The sequence below is a fragment of the Microcaecilia unicolor genome, chromosome 8 (assembly GCF_901765095.1).
Source record: "Microcaecilia unicolor chromosome 8, aMicUni1.1, whole genome shotgun sequence".
In the NCBI taxonomy this organism is placed as follows: Eukaryota; Metazoa; Chordata; class Amphibia; order Gymnophiona; family Siphonopidae; genus Microcaecilia; species Microcaecilia unicolor.
This window is the reverse complement of record NC_044038.1, coordinates 119,099,770-119,126,104: the sequence shown is the minus strand read 5'-3', so window position 1 is coordinate 119,126,104 and position 26,335 is coordinate 119,099,770. Positions and strand designations below refer to the sequence as shown.

Here is a 26,335-nt window from a genome sequence, read left to right as displayed (position 1 = left end):
CGGAGGATAATCCAAGACCTGGAGCATCTCAGCCCTGGGCTCATAGCAGGAGGACTCGAGATAGGTGGAGACCCACTCAATGCCTCGCTGCTCCCAGCGCGATGTGGTTATTCGACAGCCATTACCTGTGCTTTCAATGTCGCTGCTTCCCTCGACGCCAACTTCAATGCAGACGACCTCGATACCGATGTCGATGCCGACGTCGAAGGACCGGACCCGTCAGAAAAAAGTTTCTCCCACTGGGCCTCCCAAGACACTTGGGTCCGTTTCTTCATCAAAAGACACAACTTACAGGCAGCTGGCCAGGCCCAAGGCACTGAAGACACCACTCGTGGGGGTCGGTACTCGAGATGGTCCTGCTGCAGCGAGTACAACACTTGAAGCCGCTGGGAGTCCTCGATGACATGGACAGAAAAACAGTGGCTACGAAATTAAAATGCCTGCCATGAGCGGGAAAGCGCGCGGTACAAATGTAACAAAAAAATGCTTGATGGTGCCAAATTAAAAGGCACAAAAGGGGGGGGGGGGGGGGGGGGGGGGGGGGGGGGGAAGAGAGAACCCGGCCTAAAAGCGGCCGCAACGAAAAGGAAACTTGAAAAAAGTGACAAAAAAACTAATATAAAGGAAAAACTACTTTTTTTTTTTTTTAAAGACTAAAAACTAGAAAATGTACAAGTAAAGGAAACAAGAGGGTAATGATAAACGCTGTAGGAAGTCTCCGGGAACAAAACCTGAGCAGCGGCAAAAAATCATGACTGCCAAGACACAGACAAAAAGAAACTGAGGGTACGCTCGCGTCGTGGGCGGGAAGCTGTTCGCACATGCGTGGTGCGTTCGGCCAGCAAGACAGAGCGTTCTGGAGACTTCCTTTTTGTTTCGGTCTCCTGGGCCGTCGCGGACGACCACCCATCAGTGAGAATATTCAGCCTGCTTGTCCTCGGAGAATCCTTTCTACAATCCTCCTTCGTGAAGGATGGAAGAAACAAAGGTTGGCTCAGGTAGAAGAAAGACTACCAGAAGAAGGGAAGAACATTCCAAATGGTTATATCTGCCACAGTGAAGCACATAGGCCAAAAGGCTGTCACCAGAAAATCTGAGTAAGGTTAAGGACTGTGTGTAGACTTCTGAAATGGCTCAAATGGCCCCCTCCAAAGAGAGCGTAGGACCACATTAAGATTCTGTTCAGGACTTGGAAGGAGAAGGATTGAGATGATTAACCCCCTTCAGAAAACAATCAGTTTGGGTGGGCAGAGAAGAATTTTGAAGATGACTTAACAAGCCAGGGCTGCCATTTGAACCCCAAGGAACTTATAACACAGCCCCTTCTCAAGAGCTTCCTGCAAGAAAGCTGAAATGTGAGGCAGGATTGCTTAAAAAGGAGATACCACTCCCAATCTCAGTCTCCAAACTCTACATAGGAGATAGACCATGGCCTTTCCTGCAGCAAAGTAATGACTGATCAGGGTAACCTCCCTTCCCCAACTTTGAAGCTTCAAGAGAAGCCATAAAACCAAGGTGATGGATCCTCCATTTGGTTCAGGCCTTCAACCAAAAGATTTGGAAGAAGCGGAAGGCAGAAAGGGATGTTCACCAAGAGGAACCAAGAACCTCATACCAAGGTCATTGGGGCCAGTTTAGGGCAACAAGAATTATCTAGCCTGGATGAAAGAATTTTGTGAAGAACTCCCCCATAAGTACATAACACAAGAATAGCCATACTGGGTCAGAACAATGGTCCACCTAGCCCAGTATCCTGCTTCCAACTGTAGCCAATCCAGGTCACAAGTACCTGGCAGAAACTCAATCAGTAGCAATATTCCATGCAACCAATCCTGGGGCAAGTACTGGCTTCCCCCATGTCCATCTCAATACAGACTATGGACTTTTCCTTCAGGAACTTGTCCAAACTTTTTTTAAACCCACATATGCTGTTACCACATCCTCCGGCAAAGAGTTCCAAAGCTTAACTTTTGAGTATTTCCATGTAATTTCATTGAGTGTCCCTTAGTCTTTGTGATTTAAAAGAGTGGAAGGAAAAAAATAAAACCTTACATCTACTCATTCTATACCACTCAGGATTTATAGACTTCAGATCATAACCCCATTCAACCATCTCTTTTCCAAGCAGAATCCCTAACCTCTTTAGCCTTTCCTCATATAGGAGTTCCATATCCTTTAACATTTTGGTTGCTCTTCTTTGAACCTTTTCTAATTCTGCTACATATTTTTTTGAGATACGCCAACCAGAATTGAACAGTGCTCAAGGTGAGGTTGCACCATGGAGCAATATGGAGGCATTATATATTCTTGATCTTATTTTGAATCCCTCTCCTAAATTCCTAGCATTGTTTGCTTTTTTGGCCGCCACCGCCACACTGACCACAAGATTTCAGCGTATTATCTACGACACCTTGATCTTTTTCTTAAGTGCTGACTCCTAAGGCGGACCCTCGAATCAGGTTTGGATTATTCTTCCTAACGTGCATCACTTCGCATTTGTCCACATTAAATTTCATCTGCCATTTGGATGCCCAGTCTTCATTTCCTAAGGTCTTCCTGCAATTTTTCCACAATCTACATGCGTTCTCACAACTTTGAATAGTTGTGTGTCATTTGCAAATTTAATCAACTCACTCACTCATTCCATTTTCCAGATCATTTATAAGTATTTTAAATAGCACCAGTCCCAGTACAGATCCCTGTGGCACTCCACTATTCAACCTCCACCACTGAGAAAAATGGCCATTTACTCTTACCCCCTGTTTTCTAATAACCAATTCCTAATCCACAGAAGGACACTGACTCCTATCCCATGACATTTTCTCAGGAGTCTCAAGAGGAACTTTGTCAAAAGCTTTGATACACTACATGAACCTTTATCTACATATTTACACCTTCAAAGTAATGAAGCAAATCGGTGAGGCAAGACTTCCCTTGGCTGACCCCATGCTGTTCTGTTTCATTAAACTATGTTTATCTATGTGTTCTATAATAGCTTCCACTATTTTCCCCAGTGCTGAAGTCAGGCTTACCCCATCATAGCTCAAGGAGAAAAGAGAAGATCCCCGTTTGGACATGGCTGACGAAGATCAGCAATTCCCTTGAACCCTACTCTGGGCATTATGCCAACATGCCATGAGATCTAGAACTGCAGTGCCTACTTCATTATCAAAAGTTGAAAATTTCCGTGAAGAGATCCAGGGAGCTCCTGCTCAGAAAATCCACCTGGACAGTAAGAAATCCAATGATGTGCACTGCGGAAATCTGAAGCAAACATTTTTTACCCAGGACAGCAGGAGGCAAGAAGCCATTGCCAGCTGAGCACTGCAAGTTCCTCCCTGCTTGTAGGTTTAAGCTATGGATATGAGACTTCCTGAAGTTCCAAACAAATGATAGGCAAAGTCAATAGGCCCAAGGCATTGTGACAGAGTGGACTCCACCGCCTGAAATGCCAACATTGGTCACTACCACCACCCAAGACATGGAGGATGGAGGATGGAGGATAGAGGCCCCCCCCCCCCCCCCCCCACCGAGGTTGGCTGGATGCAACCACCAAATGCTGGTTCTTGCCTGCCGAGTCCAGAGAAAGTAGAGTTGACAGTCCTGACATAGATGAGACCAATGGGTCAGCAAGGACTGTTGAAACAGAAGAATGTAGGCAGATAAAGACTATATGGCCTATCAAGTCCGTCCATGCCATCTACTCTTCCCATCACTCCCTTAGATATCCTATATACTTTCGAATTCAGATACTGTGTGTCTCCACCACTTCCACCAGGAGGTTACTTCCAAGTTTATCTCCTTTCACTTTCATCCTATGCCCCCTAGTTCCACAGCTCTTTCAACTGAAAGACTTGTCTCCTGTGCGTTTACGTCGCATAGCTACTGAAATGTCTAACATCTCACCTTTCTTCCAAAAGTAAATAAAGATCTTTAGGTCTGTCCCCATATACTTTATGACCATGACTAGTGATCATTTTAGTAGCCACCCTCTGGACCAACTCCATCCTGTTTATATCTTTTTGAAGTTACAGTAACCAGAACTGCAGACAATCTAAATGAGGTCTCAGGGTCTTATACAGGGGCATCATTGCCTCCTTTTTCCTACTGGCCATTCCTCTCCCCCTCTGCACTCAAGCATCCTTCCAGCTTTCACTGCTGCCTTTTTGTTGTTTGGTCACAATCACACCCAAGCCCCACTCCTCTTTCGTGCACAAAGTTCTTCACCCCCTAAACTGTACTGTTCCCTCGGGTTTTGCATCTAAAATGCCATAACCCTGTATTTTTTAAGCATTAAGTCTGAACTGTCAAATTCCAGACGATTCCTCTAGCTTGCTTAGTCCTTCCTCACAATATCCAGATCAGGGGTGTATAACCCATTGCAGTTTGTTATCATCTGCAAAGAGGCAAACTTTACAGACAACCCTTCAGCAAGATCGTTTACAAAAATTAAAAAAAAAAAAAAAACTGGCTCAAGAATTGAATCTTGCAGCACACCACTGGTAACACTTTTCTTCAAAATAAGCTCCATTTACCACTACCCTCTGTCGCTTTCCACTCAACCAATTTCTAACCCAGTCACTCACTTTACGGCCTTTACCAAGGGCACTCGGTTTATTAGTCATTTATGCAGAACTGTATCAAAGGATGTGCTAAAACCTAAATACATCACATCTAGCACTCTCCCTTGATCTAACTGTGGTCACCCAGTCAAAGAAATTATTCAGATTTATCTGACAAGACCTGATTAATGAAACCGTGTTGCCTCAAGTCCTATAATCCACTGAATTCCAAAAACTTCTAGTCTGCTAATTTAACTTACCACAGAGGTTGCACTTACCAGCCTGTAGTTCCTGACCTCTTCTTTACTTACACTTTTGTGGAGATGGACCACATCTGCTCTTTCCCCTGGGACCACTCCTGACTCTAGAGAAGCATTGAAAAGGTCAGCAAGCAAAGCCTCTAGAACGTCCTTAAGTTCCTTCAGTACCCTTGGATGTATGCCATCTGGCCCTGTTGCTTTAGTTTAGCCAGCTCATCTAAAACAGCTCTCTGAAAATCATTCAGGGCCTACCACCCTCCATTCCTTTTGTCTCTCTTCTGTGGTCCTGCTCCCAGCCCTTCAACACAGAACAAAAATTTGTTAAGCAAGTCCGCCTTATCAGCTTCTACATATTCCTTCCTTTCACCTTTGAGTCTCAATACCACTTTTGACCTTCCTCACATCACAATCTAAAAACTGTCTTGTCCCTCCCTCCCCCCCCCCCCCCCCCCCCCCATTTTACTGTACTGGCTATTTCTTCCATTTGCAGCGTTGCTTTTCTGACTACTCTATCAGCTTCTCTTAGTTTTTCCTCGATATTGTCACCAGTCTTCCCCTTTCTGCGATCTCATGTAGTTTATAAAGGCTAACCTTTTTTTCTTTACCTTTTCAGATACTACTTTTGAGAAGCAAAGCAGCCTCCTTTTCCTCTTACATTTACTTTCCTTAGGAAAGGTTTGTTCCCCTTACAAGAGCTCCTGCACACTGCTTTCCAACTTCTTCCAAATGTTCCCATCCAGATAGCAATTCCTTGAGGTAATCATACATCTGAAGTTAGAAGTTAAATTTTTTTTTCAAGTCCAGAACCTTCTTTTGAATGAACCCTCCCAGCACCTATATTAAACCACGCTATCTGGTGATCACTGGACGACCTATCAGAAGCACTGTCCCCATTAGTTAGTACTAAATCTAGTATGACTCCATTCTGCGTAGATTCTATTACCAACTGCTAGAACAGAATCACTGTTGAGAATCCAAGTATCTCTGCTTCTGATAGACCCTGCAATAGGGATACCCCAAATTTAGCGATCCTTGCCACGAGTCTTGAACTTGAACATAGCCCCATGTTTTCGAGTTTCAAGTCTTCAACAACAAATGGATATGACTTTGAATCTCCTGAGATCTGTCAATCAGTTTTCCCCTGTAGTAGGTCAAAGCAAACTCCCAAATACTCCAGAGACGGCATGAGAATCAAATGGTTGTTGGAGAAATTGATTACCTAACCCAGAGCCAGATGCACTAAAGTCGTCGGTAATTCCCGTTCCCTACCGATTCCATAGCGAATCGGTAGGGAACGGGAATGCATCAACGATAGGGAATGCAAATGAGCTACTCGTTGTAGCTCACTTGCATTCACTATTTTCCTCGGTTGCCAGTCGGAGAATCAGGACGTCCCTTTTGATTATGCACCTCTTCCTGGTCTCGTCAGTCAATCAAAGCGGGTTTAGCTGGCTGTTGTCAGCGAAACGCGCTCTGATTGGCTGAAGAGACCAGGAAGAGGTGCATAATCGAAAGGGACGTCCTGATTCTCCGACAACCAGGAAAATAGAAAACTTTTGCTGTGGAGGGGTAAGTGGCGCGGCAAACACAAAATAGAAGGGGGGAAAAAACGGCAGAGCAAAAAACTGAGAAAAAAAAAAAAAAAAAAAAAGACGTCTCACAAGCGCAGGGAGAGTACGTCCATAAAGGACGCCCCTCACATGCGCTCCCTGCTTTTTTTTTTTTTCTTCTTTTACATTTTTTGGGGGGCCCTTTTCCTTTCCGATTCCCTCACAGGAGCCCTAACAAGAGGTACGGTTCCTACGGTAAGGGAATCGGAAAAACGGTAGTGCATCTCATTATAATGGGCTACAACGGTAGTGCAGCTCATTATAATAGCTTTTGAATAATTTGCATTCCGTTTTCTTCGTCTGCTACCGTGGCAGGGAAAATGCCCTTAGTGCATGCCCCCGGTAAACTACTTGCGTTTTAAACTGGCTGGAACCAGTTTAAAACGCAAGTTGTGGGCTCGTTAGGTTTAGTGCATCTGGCCCCCAGTGACAAAAGGGTCAGTCTGGAGGTGGCCTGATGAATGTACTGAATGGAAGAGATCCTGGTAAACCAGTAGTCCAGACTGAGGAAGGAAGCTATTACAGTCCAACCCTAACGCCATGGCCTTGGAGGAGGTTTGGAGAGCAGTATAAAGTCCGAGTGGCATCGCTCGGAACTGAAAATGCTTCCCTATATCACAAAACAATCTGAGGAAGTGCCGACAGAGGCCAAATAGGAATATGAAAGAGCGCCTCCTTGAATCAAAGGAGGTCAAAAATTCACCTGGCCTCACAGCCACTATTACCGAGCAGAGATTTCCATACAAAAATGCCTTACCTGCAGAAATTTGCTTACATGCTTGAGATCATACACCTGGTGCCAGCAGTCTGCTTTCATTTGTAGGAACGACAAAGTATACAACCCCATCATTGTGAAGGATGAGGGGCAGGGGAGGATCTATTGGGCCCGTTCGCTTTTAGTTCGCTTGTCCGAATGAAAGGGCTTTTTGGACTGGTATGTGGTCCTTTGGAAGGAACTACTATTTACTACTACTACTTAGCATTTCTATAGCGCTACAAGGCGTACGCAGCGCTGAACCAGAGCAACTTGGCCTGAACTGCTTAGAATCCATAAAAGAAGAACATGCTCAATTTTACCTAAAAGGAGCATCAAGGCTTGTCTTCATGCAGTGAGACTAGAATCCCCCAAATCCTCCCCAAAAAGAAGCTATCCCCAAAAGGTGAAATTAGGCCTTATCTGCTAATTTTCTTTCCTTTAGATCCTCCACTGTTCAAGACGCTTGGGTTATGCACTCCTACCAGCAGAGGGAGACTGAGAACACTAAAACTTATACAAGTAGCCTGTGCAGACCTACTAACCAGTAAAACAGTAACAAAGCAGAGGAACAAAACACCTCCACCTAAACAAAACCACTGAATCCACACTCAGATCTCCTCCCCTTAAGACGAGGGAATTCAACAGCAGATGGGCACAAACGGTGCCTCAAACTGCCCTTAGTAAAACTCCAGGACCCAAAATCACAGGAGCTACTAGAAATATCAGCAACTGAAGTCTAAAGAAATCATCATACTGAACTGTCCTATACACTGGGTGGGCTCTTGAACGGTCTTGGAGGATCTACAGGAAAGAAAATTAGCAGGTAAGGTCTAATTTCACTTCCTCAGCAATCCTCCAGACCATTCAAGACGCTTGGGACATACCAAAGCAGTAAACACATCTAAGGGTGGGATCTGCGAAGCCCAGACAGGACAGGACTGCAGCTCCAAAACTGGCATCCTCCCTTGCCTGTACATCCACTCTGTAATGTTTCACAAAAGAATGCAGGGAGGACCACACCGCCGCTCTACAAATGTCCACCGGTGGAACAAAACTACACTCTGCCCAAGAAGCCGCCATCCTCCTAGTGGAATGTGCCTTGAGCCCCACCGGCACCGTACGGCCATGCAATATGTAAGCCGAAGAGATGGCATCCCTCAACCACCGAGCTATAGATGCCTGAAGGAAAAATAACCTGTCCGAAGACCTGAATTCCTCTGACCTGCGCAAGTAAACCTTCAACACTCTGCGCAAATCCAATTTCGCCAAACGACGCTGAGAAGCATTCCCCGTCCGGTCCCCCAAGAAACGTCGGACTCTGAACGGACATTAACAGCTGGACCTGCTGCTGAAGAGAGGCGATCCGAGAATACGGCAGAAAAACACGACCCACTGCCGTGTCGAACCGCACTCCCAAGTACTCCAGACTCTGTGATGGGATCAACTGAATTTTGACTACATTCACTACCCATCCGAGCGATTCCAGAAACGTGACCACCAGAGCCGTCGCCGCCACACTGTGAGCCCGAGACTTCGCCCGGATCAACCAGTCGTCCAGATACGGATGCACCAGAATTCCCTGCCTCCGCAAAGCCGCTTCTACCACCACCATTATATCTTGGAGAAGGTGAGTGCAGCCGTTGCCAGACCAAAAGGCAGAGCACAGAACTGAAAGTGCCTCCCTAAAACAGCAAAACGAAGGGAACGCTGATGGGCCTCTCGAATCGGCACGTGCAGATACACTTCCGTGAGATCCAGTGACATGAGAAATTCTCCCTGACGAACAGCCACTATGACCGAGCGCAGAGTCTCCATGCGGAAGGATGGCACCTTGAGCGCTCCCCCATTGACCCTCTTGAGATCTAAAATGGGTCGAAACTGGTCCTCCTTCGGCACCACAAAGTAAATGGAACAACAACCCATTCCCAGCTCGTGCCAAGGAACGGGTACCACAGCTCCCAACTGGATTAAGCGACCCAGTCTCTTGAATAGCCTTTAACTTGACTCGAGAGTGACAAGGAGAGGGAAGAAACAGATCCGGCAGCATAACCGTCGCGAATGACCTCCAGCACTCACTGATCTGAAGTAATCTGGGGCCACCCCTGATAAAACAAAGTCGCGCCCCGACCTTCACCAGAGGCTGGACCCGCACAACTTCATAAGGAGGACTTATTACCATTTCCGGCATCTCCAGAGGAGTCCCGACCTCCTTGATGACCCCCTCGAAAGGACTGCATCTGCTGGAAAAAACGGCTTTTAGAAGGAGAAACAAATCTGCCCGGCCTGTACCGCCTCACATCCTTAAACCGACCTCTAGCCGAACCACCGCGACTAGCCGCCTTAGGCCGTAACCGTGAGACCTTGGTACCCCCAAGACCACTCATCAGTTTATCCAAGTCTTCTCCAAACATAGAACACAACTTTGCTTTAGAGGCCGCATCTGCCACTCAGCCCCTAAGCCAAAGAGCCCTGCGAGCCGTCACCGCCAGAGCCATATTCTTAGCCGAAGCCTTAAGAAATCATAAAGGGTGTCTGCCAAAAACGAAGACCCCATCTCCAATTTGGCCAGGTCCTGAACCAAACCAGTCCTATCTAACGCAGGCTCATCCAAGAGCTTCTCCGCCCAACGGAAACAAGCTCTGGCTACCAAACCCCCACACGCAGAAGCTTGCAAGGCCAAATCCGACAAATCAAAGCTGCGCTTCAGAAAGGACTATAGCTTCCTATCCTGAGGATCCCATAAGGCTGTACCGCCATCCACCAGAATGGCCGTAGCCTTAGTAACTGCCTTAACCACCGCATCCACAGTAGGTGGTTTCAGCAGTGCCAAATCTTCCGGAGGCAAGGGATACAGCCGCGCCATAGCCCTAGACACCTTACAAGCAGCCTCCGGCACAGACCATTCCTGAATACCCATGTCCCTAATGTCTGAATTCATGGGAAAGGAACAGGAGGCTCTCCGAATCCCCTTAAACAAGGGATCTACCTGGGGTCCCTCCGCAGAGGGAGTGGCCGCCAGAGCAAACTTCAAAGTAGAGATCACCTGATCAATGAGCTCTAACAACTCCTCCTCATGAAAAATGGGAATCACTGAAGAATCTTCCCCAGGCCTTAGCCCATCCTGATCCTCAGACACATCTAAGAGATCCTCCTCTCCTGGTTCACTCCAAAAGTCCGACCCAGGCAGAGAAAGTATCTCCATAGGCTCCGAAATATCCACCCATGGGCGCTTAACTCCCACTGAGCTAGCAACCTCCGGGGAACAAACAGTCTGAGAGGGGCCAGCTCTCCAGGCATTATACAGAGACCAAACAAACTCAGGGGGGAAGCCAGACCCCCCCCCCCCCCCGACAATGCTGAAGCCCCAACACTTCTCACAGTCTCCGCATCGGATCCCCTCGCTCCCTAGGCAGCAGGTCCATCGCGTGATCTGCGGCTAAACCAGGCGCGCTTCCCGCCCCACATGGGTCCCCCGGCGCCAGTACGGAATGCGCGGCCAAAAGGGCCGCGCTTCCCGCCAAAAACGGCTCCGTCGAGGCCAACCCGGGACGCGCAGCCAAAATGGTTGCGTTTCCCGCCAAAACCGCCCCCCCCCCCTCTTGCCGGCCCGGAACGTGTGGTCAAATCGCCACCCAACACCTCCGCCGACTCAGGGGAAAGCATGGGGGGCAGGAGCGCTGACAACGTAGGCTCCCCACAAAATTAACATTGGCCATCTTTCACTTCAACCCCGCGTTTCACGCAAAACAGACACCTCGCCGGCTTACACATAATGGCCGCGAACACATTAAAAACAAACAGCTGCTTTGTGCTCTGACAGACTAATAGGCAAAACCGCCTAAGGTAAGAACACCCTTGAAGACGTTTAATCTCTGGACTGCCACAAGAACGGCCAAAATAGCCGCCTTTTAAAAACGTTTATTTTTATTTTTTTTTTTAAACCTTGTTGCTGATGCCTAAATGCCTCAAGGGTACAGAACGAGGTCTGTAGCAGAGGTCAAGCAGTCCTCCAGATGAAGAGCACAGGGGGAGGGACCCAGCCACCCGGGTGTGACACCCCACAGGGAGTAAGAAGCCCCCTTAGGACTTACACCCTGTAATAGAGATCCAAGTGTGGGTTCTCTAACATTTATAACCCAACCTAGAAACCCCAAACGGGCCTACCAGACTGAGTACACTGCACAGGCTGCACACATCTACCCTCTGCTGAGACTGAGAAAATACTGGTTAGTAGAAGGTCTGCACAGGCTACTTGTATAAAAAGTTTTAGTGTTCTCAGTCTCCCTCTGCTGGTAGGAGTGCATAACCCAAGCGTCTTGAACGGTCTGGAGGATTGCTGAGGAAAGGGAAGTTTCATAAGTCACTGCTTGGAAGCAGCATCTGCTGCCCACAACAAGCATCCAAAGTCAACTGCCAAGGCCATTTGCTTGACCTAAGCTCCGATAAGATTGTACGAAGTCAGCCAGATAGGCCCATCCTGTCTCCAAAGCAGGAAACTCAAAAGGGAGCATGAGACTCAGAAAAAGTATCTGCCGCTTGCTGGACTCAGCTAAGGTAGGCTCTAAAGGCTGCCTGAAGAGAGAGTACAGAAACTTAAAAGGTCAGCTTTAAAGAGGATTCCAGCTACATTCTTAGAGCTATGCCACCTTCCACTGGAATGGTATTTTCTTTAATCACTACAGTCACTAGGGCATCCACCTTAGGCAACCTAAATGTCTCCAATTCCTCCTGATGGCAGAGGCTGAGAAGCATGAACAGGAGCGAGACCTTTTCATAAGATATGCCCGATGCACAAGTAATCCAAAATCTGTGGAGAAAGGCTCCCGTGATGAAACTGGAGCCCCAGAAAAACAGAGAACTGGATCCTGAAGGAGGAGGAACAAGAAGCCTGCCCATGTCCTAAAGAGCACTTACTACTACTAAACATTTCTAGAGCGCTACTAGGGTTACGCAGCACTGTACAGTTTAACAAAAAGGACAGTCCCTGTTCAAAAGAGCTTACAATCTAATGGGCGAAATGTCAAGTTGGAGCAGTCTAGATTTCCTGAATAGAGGTATGGTGGTTAGGTGCCGAAGGCGACATTGAAGAGGTGGGCTTTGAGCAAGGCTTTGAAGATGGGTAGGGATGGGGCCTGGCACATGGGCTCAGGGAGTTTATTCCAGGCATGCGAGATAGTCCAAGATGGTGACAGATGACAGAACAGAGGCAGAGGGAGAGTGCTGTTCAGAGCACATTGAGACTCTCCCACGTAGGAACCCAATGACCCCGCTGCTTCCCACACCTAAACAAACGTATCTTGGGCCCCAAAATTCATGCACTTCCCAAATGCTACTCTCCGCTTTCCACAGCTGGAGCAGTGTTTAACAGCCTCTGCTGTCATGGGAATACCAAATAATGCAGCCATGAAGTGAAACCCAATAGGCCAATGGTTCCCAAACCTGATCCTAGAGGTACCCCAGCCAGTCAGGTTTTTGGGATATCCACAATGAATATTCATGAGAGATTTGCGTGCACTGCCTCCATTGAATGCAAATCTCATGAATATTCACATGGGTATCCCGAAAACCTGACTGGCTGGGGTGCCTCCAGGATCAGATTTGGGAACCACTGCAACATGCAATTAAAATGTAAAGCAGTACACACACGAGAATTCATCCCCTCTTGCCAGTTTCTCTGCTCGGGCTGTGCAGTTAATGCTAAGAGCAAAAAAGCAGCCCCCCTCTGCTAAAAGAGCTGCAGCAGCTATTTCTGCTGGGTTTCTTCCCTCAGCAATGTTGAGCACTTTCCTGAGTCCTGTAAGGAAGGAGAAATGAAGGAGCAGAAGGAGGTGGAGGAGGGACCTGGCACCACCAGGTGTACCCATAGATCAGACACCAAGAAGTTTAAATGCCCCCAAGATCAACTCAACCAGGAGAATCCAGAACAGGAGCGCTTAGCTAAAGATGAGACCAAGAGCTTACAAGAGCCTGTCCTCTGCCAGCTGGAGATAGAAAACATACTGATTGACCATGGAGCATACCATCCTACATGTGGCACACTTTAGTACAATGTTCTCTATCTCCACCTGCTGATAGATGGACATAATCCACAAGTCTCTGGATTCATCTGCTGCTAGATGACAAGGAAATGAACAGCTCAGCTTGTGGATGGATGGCTAAAACTAAGTGATATCTTCTGTTAAAAACTTTTGAAAAAAACTTTCCCATTTTGCATTCAAATTTAATATGTTTAACTGTTGCCAGCAGATTTAAAGCCCCAAAATGTTAAGTGTACAAGAAACTCAGACATTCCTGCAACACAACAATCTGATTCACATGAACTAATTTAGACTATTCCAAAGTCATACATTTCCAGAAGTAGCTGACAGCGGCGTCTGTGAGTTGGTCCATTGATATGCTGGTTCCACTCCTGCAACAAAAGTTATATAGGTTTATCATAATTATTTTATAGCTCTATTCATTTAAGCATGTATTTCTCTGACAAAACATTTTGTATATATATGCAATTACTTAAAAAAAGATTTGAACAAAAAAAAAGTTTAAAGAAAACTTCTATAGAGTAGAATGCTAATGTGGTCTGAATTAAGCACAGGTCATTAACAGCCCCCCCCCCCCCCCCCCCACACACTTAAGAGCTGGCTCACTCATGTACCAAATCAGGGTCAGAGGGGGAGGGGGGAATCTAAGGTTGGGACATCTCCAGATGTTTGTCAACCTATGTACTTAAGTCACTTGTCACTCAAGAAGAAATGCATTTTCATCATTTGCAGCAGTAGCAGGGAATGCCTGCTTTATATTTCACCTCACATTAAGACTAGAGATAGTGATCAAAACAGGACATCAACAGGTCACTAGAGGTATACTAGCATCATATGATTTAAGTACACAATGATGCCAGCTGTGAAATAAAATCAAACCTCTGTATACACAAAGGGGGCCTGAACTAAAAAAATATATATATTCTACTAGGTTCTTACCTGAAATGTGTTTTGCAGTAAATGACTGATCAGGAAAAAAAAGACACTTAGCAAACCACATGTCAAATTGCAATGGTGTCAACTCAAAATATTCAATCACCAGTGAAATACTAGAATTCACAAAGATATCAGCAATCTGATACTTCCACTGCACAATTCATTATGAAAATAAGTACCACTGAAGACAGGACTCGCTGTACTATGTGGTAGTCTGCTGGGCACTTTTCAACCTACCTGATATCAAGTTTAGCTAGCTTCAGACTTACCAGTTTAAATACTAAATATTGAAGAAAAGTGTAGGCATGAATCGTAATCCCCCTATCCCCAATATCTATTCAGCTCTTGTCAAATTACCAACTTAAGTATATCGGGTGAGATTCTCCACCCACCAACCCCTCCTCTCAAACTGTGTCATCCAGTCTTGGGGAAAATGTGACCCTTTGGATACTAATTTTAGGACCCAGAGAAACACATTTTTCTTGCAACTTGAAATTACTCCAATTCTTTTTTCAACCACGGTGTTTGTCTTTTTTTTTTCTTTGCACTTTGGGTACATGGTGAAGTCTTCTTACTTGTTCATTTCCTTCCTTGTGTCCTGCTAGACCCAGTCTAGATCTCAGTTGTGTCTTATCAGCAAATGGAGGCAGAGGTATGAACATTTTGACATCTGACAAGTGGTGCAGCCAGTAAAATTCCAGTATGCTACTGCCAAAGCCACTCAACACAATTAAGAGTCAACAGCAGGAGAACCAAGTAAAACCAAACCTGACCCAGAATGGAGGCCCATTAGGAGAACCTGTGCAGAACTGATTTATATACAGGACAACTGGCAAATCCGAAACCTAGGAATCTACTGAATGTCTTCCAGGGCAGGTACTGGACTGGTCTAGCAAGATTCAAAGGAAATTAATAGGTAAGAATGAATTATACATTTATTTTAAAATCAGAACAGAATGTTTCTATCCTACAGGACACAAAGGTAACACCTTCCAAGACCACCCTACCAAAAGGCACTATCCCACCTGACCCAAACATTACATGTATAATGACAAAAGAATGTAGATGACCATGTTAAGATGTGCAAGTTTACGAAGCTACAGCCCCTGCTTCAGATCAGGACATGTCCTGCAAACTGGTAAAATAGGCCTTAAGGCCTTGATTAATTTTTCTTCTGAAGAATATAGGCTGATAATAGCTGACTTAATCCATTGCGTAACTAAAAACTGAGGTATTGACCCTTGCATGACCCATGAACAGGACAAAGAATTAGTAACCTCCAAGCACTAGAAAACCACACTGCAAATATCCAGCTTATGGAGTGATGGTTCCAACCCCAAGGGTCTTTGAAAAGAAGGGCGTGAAACTGGCTCAAATGAAGAGACACACATATACATTAAAAAAACGTATTAAGACAAATAAGGGTCCCTATTAAGAAAAGTGCCTGCACCTCTGTCTAGCTGGCCAGTTGGCCAAAAGGAAAACTGCTTTGAATGAACACAGACTCAACCACAGGCGCACAAGCCTAGTGAAAAAATTTTTTTATCAATTCATAAAAGCTCCAAGGATTCAAATACAGTCACCCAACATGGCTATGTTTCACCAAAATCAAGTGAGTCAGGGGCAGAAAAAATAGCTGGTTTGGAACCTCACACTAAAACTGGTCAAAAATGTTTCTCCTCCTGACAAAGAATTTTGGCGAAACATGGCCATATCGGGTGACTATTGATTCATAAAAGCTCCCACGATTCAAATAAAGACTCTTCACAAGGTCTGCTTCCCCCCCCCACCACCGAGTTACCGGAGGGGGGGGGGGGGGAAGGGGGATGACAGACAACTACCAGACGGAGCCATAGAATGCATCCAGGGGGAGAAAAAAAAATCAGGCCCATTACCACAAAAATCCTGCTGTACCAGTCTGACCTGTACCACCACCTGTTGAAGGTGAAGAAATAAGGTGATTCCAGCTGTACCACCTAGCATACCAGCTATGTACCTCATCTACTGATAAGGGGACATAACCCACTAGTCTGGAATGATCTAGCATGATAAGGAAATGGCTAATCATGCCAATACTTATTGAAAACCGCAGGCTGCCTATTTCCTACAGAATTTTAAATTTAAAATGCTCATACCAGCCTTCATGTCAGTGACTAAGTTTGATTCTATATGGACATGTCACTCAAGAACAAAACATGCATGCAAGATCTGTATGGATGGGTGTACATGGATGTGGACGCGCTAATGGTGTCTCCAGCAGCCAAGTCCTAACCCTGAAAGACGCTCACCACATGCAATGGGCTATATAATGAACAATTGACTACTAAAGAAGACGCTTGAAGCCAGCAAATTCAGAACCGTGATAAATTACTTTGGTTTCGTTGAATATCTCGGACAGAGTTTGATGAACATTTAAATGGGGGAAGCCCGTATATCTGTGATAAACGGGGGAAGCCCGTATGTTTGTGATAAAATTGTTCTCAGATGTATATTGGCTGATAAGGTGTTTGAAGAAAATGTATAGTATTGTAATATGTTAGCAATGCAAATAGAGATTGTGTATGAGTGGGTGTGAGAAAGAGGGGGAGGGGTTTGCTTGGAATGCTGTGGACACTTTATGGTGTATTAATTTGGGTTTATATTTGGTGTAAGTAATAAAAAGATATTGAATCCAAGGAGTGAACAAAGATCCTATCATTGGAAGATGCAGAAGGCAATGGCAGACCTAGAGTTTGAAGCTGATTCTCTATCAGCATGAAAGGCAGCTTGTCTTTGTTGAAGTGGGAACCCTGAAAGTTAGATTTGCCTGGCCTGTTGCACTTGGCCTCATGAAGCTTAAAAGGCAGAGGATTTAAAAGAATCTTTAGACTTGCCCTCTGGCAATCTCATACTTGGAGTTCCCTAGATCTTTACCCAACTTCTCTAGAACTTCTCCAAACAGAAGTCTACCTCTAAAAGGTAGCTTGCTAAATGTGACAAAGCCATATCAGCTGCCCAATGCCTAAACCAGAGCTATCTTCTTACCGAGAGGGTCAAGAATTGGCTGGTGTGGCCGTGCACTAGAACTGGCTGGCATAGCTACGCATTGGAGCTAACTAGTGTGGCAGAGAGCTGGAGCTAGATGGTGTAGCAGAATATCACTGTTTGTACCATTATGCACTATTGATGGCAAGCTGCAATGGGACTTGAACCAGCAAACACTGTGCTCTCTCAGCTGGTTGCGTTAACCATTAAGCTATTCCTCTACATTGAGGTAGCTCTGTAATATCGCTAGCTGTCCAATACAATGAAAAGGTGCAAAAGTGTAATAGAAACATTTAAGATACACTACTGATACAGTGGTGGCTAGCACTGTAACAGTGTTAGCTGTCCCAGCCATGCAATGAACTGCTTGTCAAGGCAAGTAATATGGGAGAGTGAAATATATCACTGTAATCCAACGGAATAGGTAGACTCTATTATCTGCAAAACATATATCTTTCTACCTTGTATACAATGTGTTTGCAAGCGACTATGGCATCCCCTGGGCAATAAAATTTTCAACAATCACACAACAAAAACAAAAACAAAAACGTGGAGAAAAAAAAAGACATCAGGTATTACAGAAACACCTCTTTGTCAAAGGACAAGCCTTTTGTATAATGAGGGAACCATATCAATTATGTGTCTTCAAAAAAAACTCCACAAAACTTTTGCCACTGGCTTAACCATGTGCTCTACAAACAAAAGGAGACCTAAATAACCCAATTTATAAGACTTGGAAAGAGTACTTATCTTGGCTGAAGAATTATCCAACTTTATATTATGAACCCAGCCTCGCGTACACTGTACTCCACACTTCTGTAAAGTCCCGAATCCGCTCTGATGAGCCAGTCGTCGAGATAAGGGTGAACTCTGATACCCTCTCGCCTGAGACAGGCAGCTACCACCACCATTACGTTGGAAAAGGTAAGGGGAGCTGTGGCTAGGCCGAAAGACAAGGCCCGAAACTGGAAATAATTGTCCCAACACCGCAAACCAGAGAAACCGCTGATGTGGGGGCCAAATAGGAACGTGCAAATAAGCTTCTTTTAGGTCCAGAGACGTGAGAAACTCTCCTGGCTGTACCACTGCAATGACGGAGCGCAGGGTTTCCATGCGAAAGTGTCGTACTCTTAGGGCCTCGTTGACTCTCTGTAAGTCGAGGATCGGTCTGAAAGACCCGCCTTTGAGGCACCGGGATCACCACTCCGAGGTGCAGCAAGACTTGCAAGATCTCCTCTACCGCCGCCCATTTGACGGCAGTGCCGCATCGGGACTCCACAAACACGTCTCTCACTGGGGCACCAAATTCCAGTCGGTAACCTTCTCTGATCAGGTCCAGGACCCACTGATCTGAGGTAACCTTGGCCCACTCCTCTGGAAAGAGGGAAAGCCGTCCTCCTACTGCATGACTCAAGGAGTGGACTGGCGTCCCATCATTGTGGAGGAAGCCCCTGAACTCCAGGCCGAGGCCCGGCCCCTGCGGAGCGTTTGACGGAGCGAAAGGAGTTCCTCTGCTGAAAACGGGCACGTTGAGAAAACCCAGAGTGCCCCGGGCGATACCTACGAGCTTCCTCAGGGAAACACAGGACCCTTGGAAGTAGGCCTCGGGGGAATTTACCCATCTATGTTTAGCGTCCTTCCAACGCTCGGGGGAAGAAGGGTAAAATTATGTATCATACCTGATAATTTTCTTTCCATTAATCATAGCAGATCAATCAACAGACTGGTGAGTTGTGTCCATCTACCAGCAGGTGGAGACAGAGAGCAATCTTTTGCCTCTCTGTATGTGGTCATGTGCTACTAGGAAATCCTCAGTATAGTCGATATCAAAGCTCCATCCGCAGGAATCACCAAACAGAGAATTACACCCACAAAGGGACACTCCGCCACCCAACTACCTCCGAAGCAGGGGGGGGGCACCCACACCCACTGACACGGGGGGGAACTGGCACTTCCTGCTACCGCAACTGCGGGAGGAGCTGGCTTAACCCATCACCACAAAAGCGAGAGGGAAACAAAGCTACCCTACTACCGCACGAAGTGGGAGGGAGCACTGGCATAATTTAGTTATGAATCCAACCACTGTCGAAATGGGGGGAAACAAGCAGCAGCTCACTATAACACAAAGTCGTCCCAACTCCAGGAAAATCCAAGTGGAAGAACTTGAACTCAAAGTCCTCCTGAACAGGAACTGAAGTCTAAACTTGAACCTGAAATATAACTGAACTAGAACAAACAGTACAGATATCTGGGAGGGACTATGGATTGATCTGCTATGATTAATGGAAAGAAAATTATCAGGTATGATACATAATTTTACCTTCCATATCATCAAGCAGATCAATCCATAGATTGGTGGGATATACCCGAGTAGTACTCACCCACTCCGGGATATGGAAATCCCAGAACGCAACACTGAAGCTCCAAACTGGGCCTCGGCCCGTGCTGCCACGTCCAAGCGATAATGCCGTGAGAAGGTATGAGCCGACGCCCAAGTCGCCGATCTGCAAATCTCGTCCAAGGAAACGGACCTGGACTCTGCCATCGAAGCCACCTGTGCTCTAGTAGAATGAGCCTCCAGCTGGATAGGCGGCACCTTCCCTGCGGCCACATAAGCCGCCGCAATCGTTTCCTTGACCCAACGTGACACGGTAGGTTTAGATGCCTGCAGACCCGTACGGGGGCCCGCGAACAGCACGAACAGGAGATCTGACTTCCGGAAATATTCTTCCAAGTATCTGATAACTCGTCTAACATCCAGGCATCTGAGAGCACGAACCACTCGGCCTGGGTGTTTCGCCACCCGGCCGAGAATTCTGGCCAGCATAGGCCAAGGCAGAAACACGTAGAGAAGCTCCTGTACCGGCCACTGCTGGAGAAGAGCATCAACCCCCAGAAATCAAGGGTCCCGTCCTCTGCTGAAGAACCGCGGCACTTGGCTGAGGTCGCCATCAGATCCAAGGTCGGCATGCCCCAGCGCTTCGCGATCTCCAAGAACACCCAGACAGTTGCCACACTCCGGGATCCAAGGTATGGCGACTGAGAAAGTCCGCCTCGACGTTCAGAACTCCTGGAATGTGAACCGCCGACAGCTGGTCCAGATTCGCCTCTGCCCACTGGCATAACTTCATGGCCTCCCTGGCTGTGTTATGTTATGTTAATTTATATACCGTATCTTATTGCAACTGCAAAACAGAACGGTTTACATATGTATAAAAACAACTAGTGTATACAAATAAACAAACATAGGAATTCCATTCATGACAGGAAAGCACAGCAAACCAGAATAAACTACATAATAAAATCAGTACAAATTAAAAATCTAACATACAGTTAGGCTACCCCTTTTTTTTCTTTTTGACCTTATCTCATTATGCTAAGTTCTGTTCTACATAGCTTATAAAGAAAAAGGTTTTCAAAAGTTTTCGGAAATGGAGATAGGATTTCTCTAATCTGATCTCCTTTGGAAGGCCATTCCAAAGGGAGGGTGACAAATAGAAAAAAGCCGATCTCCATGTAGATTCCCATCTAGCCTTAGCAAGAGGGGGAATAACTAACCTGTTATCTGTTAGGGATCTAAGAGTTCGCATAGCGGTGTAGGGAATTGTTAAATTCGACAAGTAACTAGGATTTAATGTGTAAAAGGCTTTGAGAGTCAGAACAAGAGCCTTAAACTTTACTCTTGCTTCGACCGGGAGCCAATGCAGACGATGCAGTAAAGGTGTTACTCTGTCATCCCTCCGGGCCCTGCAGATCATACGTGCTGCTGTATTTTGAATTCTTTGTAATCGCTTTAAGTTGGCTTGAGTAATCCCAGCATATACAATGTTACAGTAGTCTAAACGTGAAGTAATATACGCAGATGTCAGTGTTTTGAGAGAGTCCTTACTTACTGAATTTCTAACGGACCGAAGCCGCCTCAGATGAAAAAAAGATTTTTTCACTACATCGGATACTTGTTCCTCAAAAGTCAATGCGGAATCAATAACGTCCCCCGAGATATCTAAAGGACTTAACTGTTGGAATATTCTGACCAAATAGCATAGGTACCACAGACGGATATGTGCCTTGCCCTACTATCCAAGATGTTATAGTCTTATCCGGGTTCAGTACCAACTGATATGTTGTCAACCAGTCTGCCACTTTATCCAGGCATATTTGAATTGGTGTAAGATCTATGTTCGATGGCCTAACAATGAATAAGCAGAAAATCATCTGCATATGAATAAAAACTGATACCCATTGTTTGAATGAGGAGCGCCAGGGGACTGATGTATAGGTTAAACAGTAGTGGAGATAAAACCGAGCCCTGTGGAACTCCACATGATAGGTTGTATGATGTAGAACAAGATTGCTGCTGAACTACTTTAAATGAACGATCCGTGAGAAAGGATATAAACCATTTCATAGTTGTCCCTGAAATACCAATCTCACTCAATCTATCAAGAAGTAAGTTATGATTAATTAGGTCAAAGGCCGCAGACAAATCTAATGAAACAACCAGGGCAATATAACCGAGCTCTAATTTAGCATGGATTTCACTTAACAGTGAAGTCAGAATAGTCTCTGTACTGTGACCCTTCCTAAAACCCGATTGTCTGGGATGTAACAAATTTTTTGAATCTACATAAGTTTGCAACTGTCTAAACACTATTGTGTCTATAACTTTGGATAGAAAAGGAAGATTAGAGACTGGTCTATAGTTAGTAGGTAATAAGGAATCCAATGAAGCTTTCTTTAGACTAGGTTTTACTAGCGCTTCTTTCAAAATAGTGGGGACTATCCCATCAGAAAGGCTCAACATGACAATTGAGTACATAAACTGCTGGACTTCTAACGTATGTTTTTTCAACCATGCAGAAGGTATAGGATCCAAAGAACTATAGGTGGGCGATAGACCTGCAACCAAGGTATATAATAATTCGGCAGACGGAATTTCAAATCCTTCCAAGGTACAAATAATTGTGAACTTGGGGAATTGTCAGTATGACTTAGCCCTGGTACCCTTGGGAAGAGAGCTCTTAATTTCTCGATTTTAGAGCTAAAGAACTTTGCTAGAGTTTCAGAGTCAATAGCAGGCGATTCTCTATTTTCGTTAGTTATTGTTGTCAAGCGATTCATAATGTGAAAGTTTTTTCTGCGAACTGGCTGCTTCTTTTATCTCTTGAGAAGTATGCAGTTTTAGCATCCTTTAATTGTGACAAATAATATTTTTTACACTGTTTGCACTTTTCTTTTAATTCTACGGTCTTATGCTTACGCCATTGGCGTTCAGCTCTACGTACCTGTTTACATAATTTTAATCCTAGATGGTACCAAGGTTGGAAACATTTCGTTTTATTAATTATTCTTTCCGGTGCAATATCGTCAAGGGCTGCTGAAAACTTGGTTCCATATTTTGATTTGGTCATCTATTGGGAGTGTATCGAAGTTTAGTGGGAACTTATCTGCTAAAGAAAGTAAAGATATTAAATCGATTTTATTTAGACTCCTAGTTTTAATTTGAGCTGGTTTAGTATTATGTAATAACTGTGGTATTAATAAATAGAACTGAAGAAGGTAGCGATCTGACCAAAATACCGGTGTTAGTACAATTTTTGAACATTTCACTTCATCCAGTTTGTGTGTCATTACTAGATCTAATGTATGGCCCGCGATATGAGTTGATCCATCCACGTTTAAGATCAATGTAAAAAATTTAAAAAATCTAGCTGAACGCGGGTTTGATTGATCATCTAAATTAACATTAAAATCACCTAATATTAAAAGATTTGGGAACCTAATTGTAGCATCTGCAAGTGATTGATAAATGTGGTCCCACCCCATTGCCGTAGTAGATGGAGCACCGTAGTAAAGTAGTACATGAAAAGTAGACCTAGCTGTACTAAATTTTAACAAAAGAAGTTCAGGATAAGGGAGTCTGTGATCTTTAATTTCCTGAACCTTAAAGTCTGACTTAAATATTAGGGCCAACCCCCCACCTCTTCTCCCTGTACGTGACGAATAGCTGACCGAGTAACCTGAAGGTAAACATTGAAAGAGAAGATTCTTCCCTTGATAAAAGCCATGTCTCTATAATGGCAAATACGTCAAGCTGATACAATTTACAAAGATCCAAAATATATGTGAACTTGCTCTTAAGAGATCTAGTTAATTAAGGCTACGGATAAAGAAGATAGAGGAGGAGCACTATCAGAAACTATATTATTAGTTAATGTGACTGGCGTTAAGTAACGGAAGTTGTTAAACTTACAAGAAAACAAAGTATTCTGATTAGCACGCCAACTCCATTGTACTGGGATATATGCTGTATCCTGCCTACCCTCAGGTATTATTAAAGGCAGTAAATTAGTGTTCCAGAGGCACAGCAAGATGAAAACAAAAAGCGTCATTATTTGTTCCCGTGTCACACACCCCAAGGAGCACACCTAAGGAGCGTGTACCTGCACGAGCGCCGCTGCTACTCAGTTTAAATAAGATTCAACTTGCTTTTGATTGGAGGTAGTGACGTGAAGGTCACGTGACTCCGCCCAGAAAACATCAGCTGGCAGGCAGATGGATAACGCCGATTAAAAGGTGAAAATCTAAACATATAAAATAATACAAAGCAAAATAAAAACACTTTGCCACAGTTTAAACAGCTTGAAAAAGCTCACATTCAGTCCAATAATCTCAAGTCTCTTTGCAGCACGAGTGCCGCTGCTACTCAGTTTAAATAAGATTCAACTTGCTTTTGATTGGAGGTAGTGACGTGCAGGTCACGTGACTCTGCCCAGAAAACGTCAGCTGGCAGGCAGATGGATAACGCCGATTAAAAGGTGAAAATTTTTGATTGGAGGTAGTGACGTGCAGGTCACGTGACTCTGCCCAGAAAACGTCAGCTGGCAGGCAGATGGATAACGCCGATTAAAAGGTGAAAATTTTTGATTGGAGGTAGTGACGTGCAGGTCACGTGACTCTGCCCAGAAAACGTCAGCTGGCAGGCAGATGGATAACACCGATTAAAAGGTGAAAATCTAAACATATAAAATAATACAAAGCAAAATAAAAACACTTTGCCACAGTTTAAACAATGGACATAGGCCAGGGCCGTGGCATTGTCTGACAGGATTCGAACTGGCCTCAGTATCAGTACCTGAAGAAACGCTTGAAGCGCCAACCGAATGGCCCGAAGTTCCACGAGGTTGATTGACCACTTCGCCTCCGCCGGCGACCATATCCCCTGTGCTGTCCTCCCCAGGCAGTGGGCTCCCCAGCCCGTCAAGCAGGCGTCCGTCGTAACGACAATCCACTCCAGGGACGTGAGAGGCATACCGGCTGACAACTTGTCTGACATCAGCCACCAACTTAGCACCTTTCTCACCGCCGGGTCCAGAGGAAGGCGAACTGCGTAATCCTCCGAAACCGGAGTCCAGCGCTGCAGAAGAGAGTGCTGTAGTGGCCTCATATGGGCCTCATATGGGCACTACCTCCATCGTGGCCGTCATGGAGCCCAACAGTTGCACATAATTCCAAGCCCGAGGAGCTGAGGAGCCTAGGAACCAGCCCACCTGGGCCTGAAGCTTGAGGCTCCGGTTGTCCGGCAGGAACACTCTGCCCACTTGGGTGTCGAACCGAACACCCAGATACTCCAGGGACTGAGTCGGGCGCAGCTGACTTTTCTCCCGGTTGATGATCCATCCCAGGGAGCTCAGAAGAGCAATGACCCTGTCCGTTGCTCTCCCACACCCTGCAAAGGAGGGAGCTCGAATCAGCCAGATGTCCAGGTAGGGATGGCCTTGCACTCCTTCCTTGCGGAGATAAGCCGCAATGACCACCTTCAGTTTGGAGAAGGTCCACGGAGCCGTAGCCAACCCGAATGGGAGGGCTCTAAACTGGAAGTGCCGGCCCAGCACTACAAAGCGCAGGAAGCGCTGATGAGGTGGCCAGATGGGAATGTGCAGATAAGCTTCCTTGATGTCCAAGGATGCCAGGAATTCTCCTTGTACCGCAGCAATCACGGAGCGGAATACAGAAATGCTGTACTCACAAGGCCCGATTGACTCCCTTGAGGTCGAGAATAGGCCGAGAAGAGTCTCCTTTCTTTTGCACCACAAAGTAAATGGAGTAACGTCCTGTGCCATGCTGCTCTACGGGCACTGGGACTACTGCCCCAAGGCGGAGCAAGTTGTCCAGAGTCTGCTGAACTGCTGCCACTGAGGGGAGACTTGCAGGGAGAGTTCACGAACCCGTCTCTCAGGGGCCGGCAGAACTCCAACTTGTAGCCGTCTGATGACTTCTAGAACCCAAGCGTCTGAAGTTACTACTACTACTACTATTTAGCATTTCTATAGCGCTACAAGGCATACGCAGCGCTGCACAAACATAGAAGAAAGACAGTCCCTGCTCAAAGAGCTTACAATCTAATAGACAAAAAATAAAAAATAAGCAAATCAAATCAATTAATGTGAACGGGAAGGAAGAGAGGAGGGTAGGTGGAGGCGAGTGGTTACAAGTGGTTACAAGTCAAAGGCAATGTTAAAGAGGTGGGCTTTCAGTCTAGATTTAAAGGTGGCCAAGGATGGGGCAAGACGTAGGGGCTCAGGAAGTTTATTCCAGGCGTAGGGTGCAGTGAGACAGAAGGCGCGAAGTCTGGAGTTGGCAGTAGTGGAGAAGGGAACAGATAAGAAGGATTTATCCATGGAGCGGAGTGCACGGGAAGGGGTGTAGGGAAGGACGAGTGTGGAGAGATACTGGGGAGCAGCAGAGTGAATACATTTATAGGTTAGTAGAAGAAGTTTGAACAGGATGCGAAAACGGATAGGGAGCCAGTGAAGGGTCTTGAGGAGAGGGGTAGTATGAGTAAAGCGACCCTCGCGGAAGATGAGACGGGCAGCAGAGTTTTGAACCGACTGGAGAGGGGAGAGGTGATTAAGTGGGAGGCCAGTAAGAAGCAGATTGCAGTAGTCTAAACGAGAGGTGACAAGGGTGTGGATGAGGATTTTGGTAGAGTGCTCGGAAAGAAAGGGGCGGATTTTACGGATGTTGTAAAGAAAGAAACGACAGGTCTTGGCGGTCTGCTGGATATGAGCAGAGAAGGAGAGAGAAGAGTCAAAGATGACCCCAAGGTTTCGAGCTGAGGAGACAGGGAGAAAGAGAGCCATCAACA

The 26,335-nt window shown here is 45.7% G+C and overlaps 1 protein-coding gene across 2 annotated transcripts in view; it reads right to left on the bottom strand.

The window, feature by feature from the left end:
* The window catches only part of MATR3 (matrin 3), a 354,187-nt gene that overhangs the window by 211,687 nt on the left and 116,165 nt on the right, over nucleotides 1-26,335 (bottom strand). For both annotated transcript variants that reach the window (XM_030210961.1, XM_030210962.1), the window contains one exon: nucleotides 13,537-13,598. In XM_030210961.1, the coding sequence (XP_030066821.1) occupies nucleotides 13,537-13,598 (62 nt within the window). The remainder of the gene's footprint in view (nucleotides 1-13,536; nucleotides 13,599-26,335) is intronic.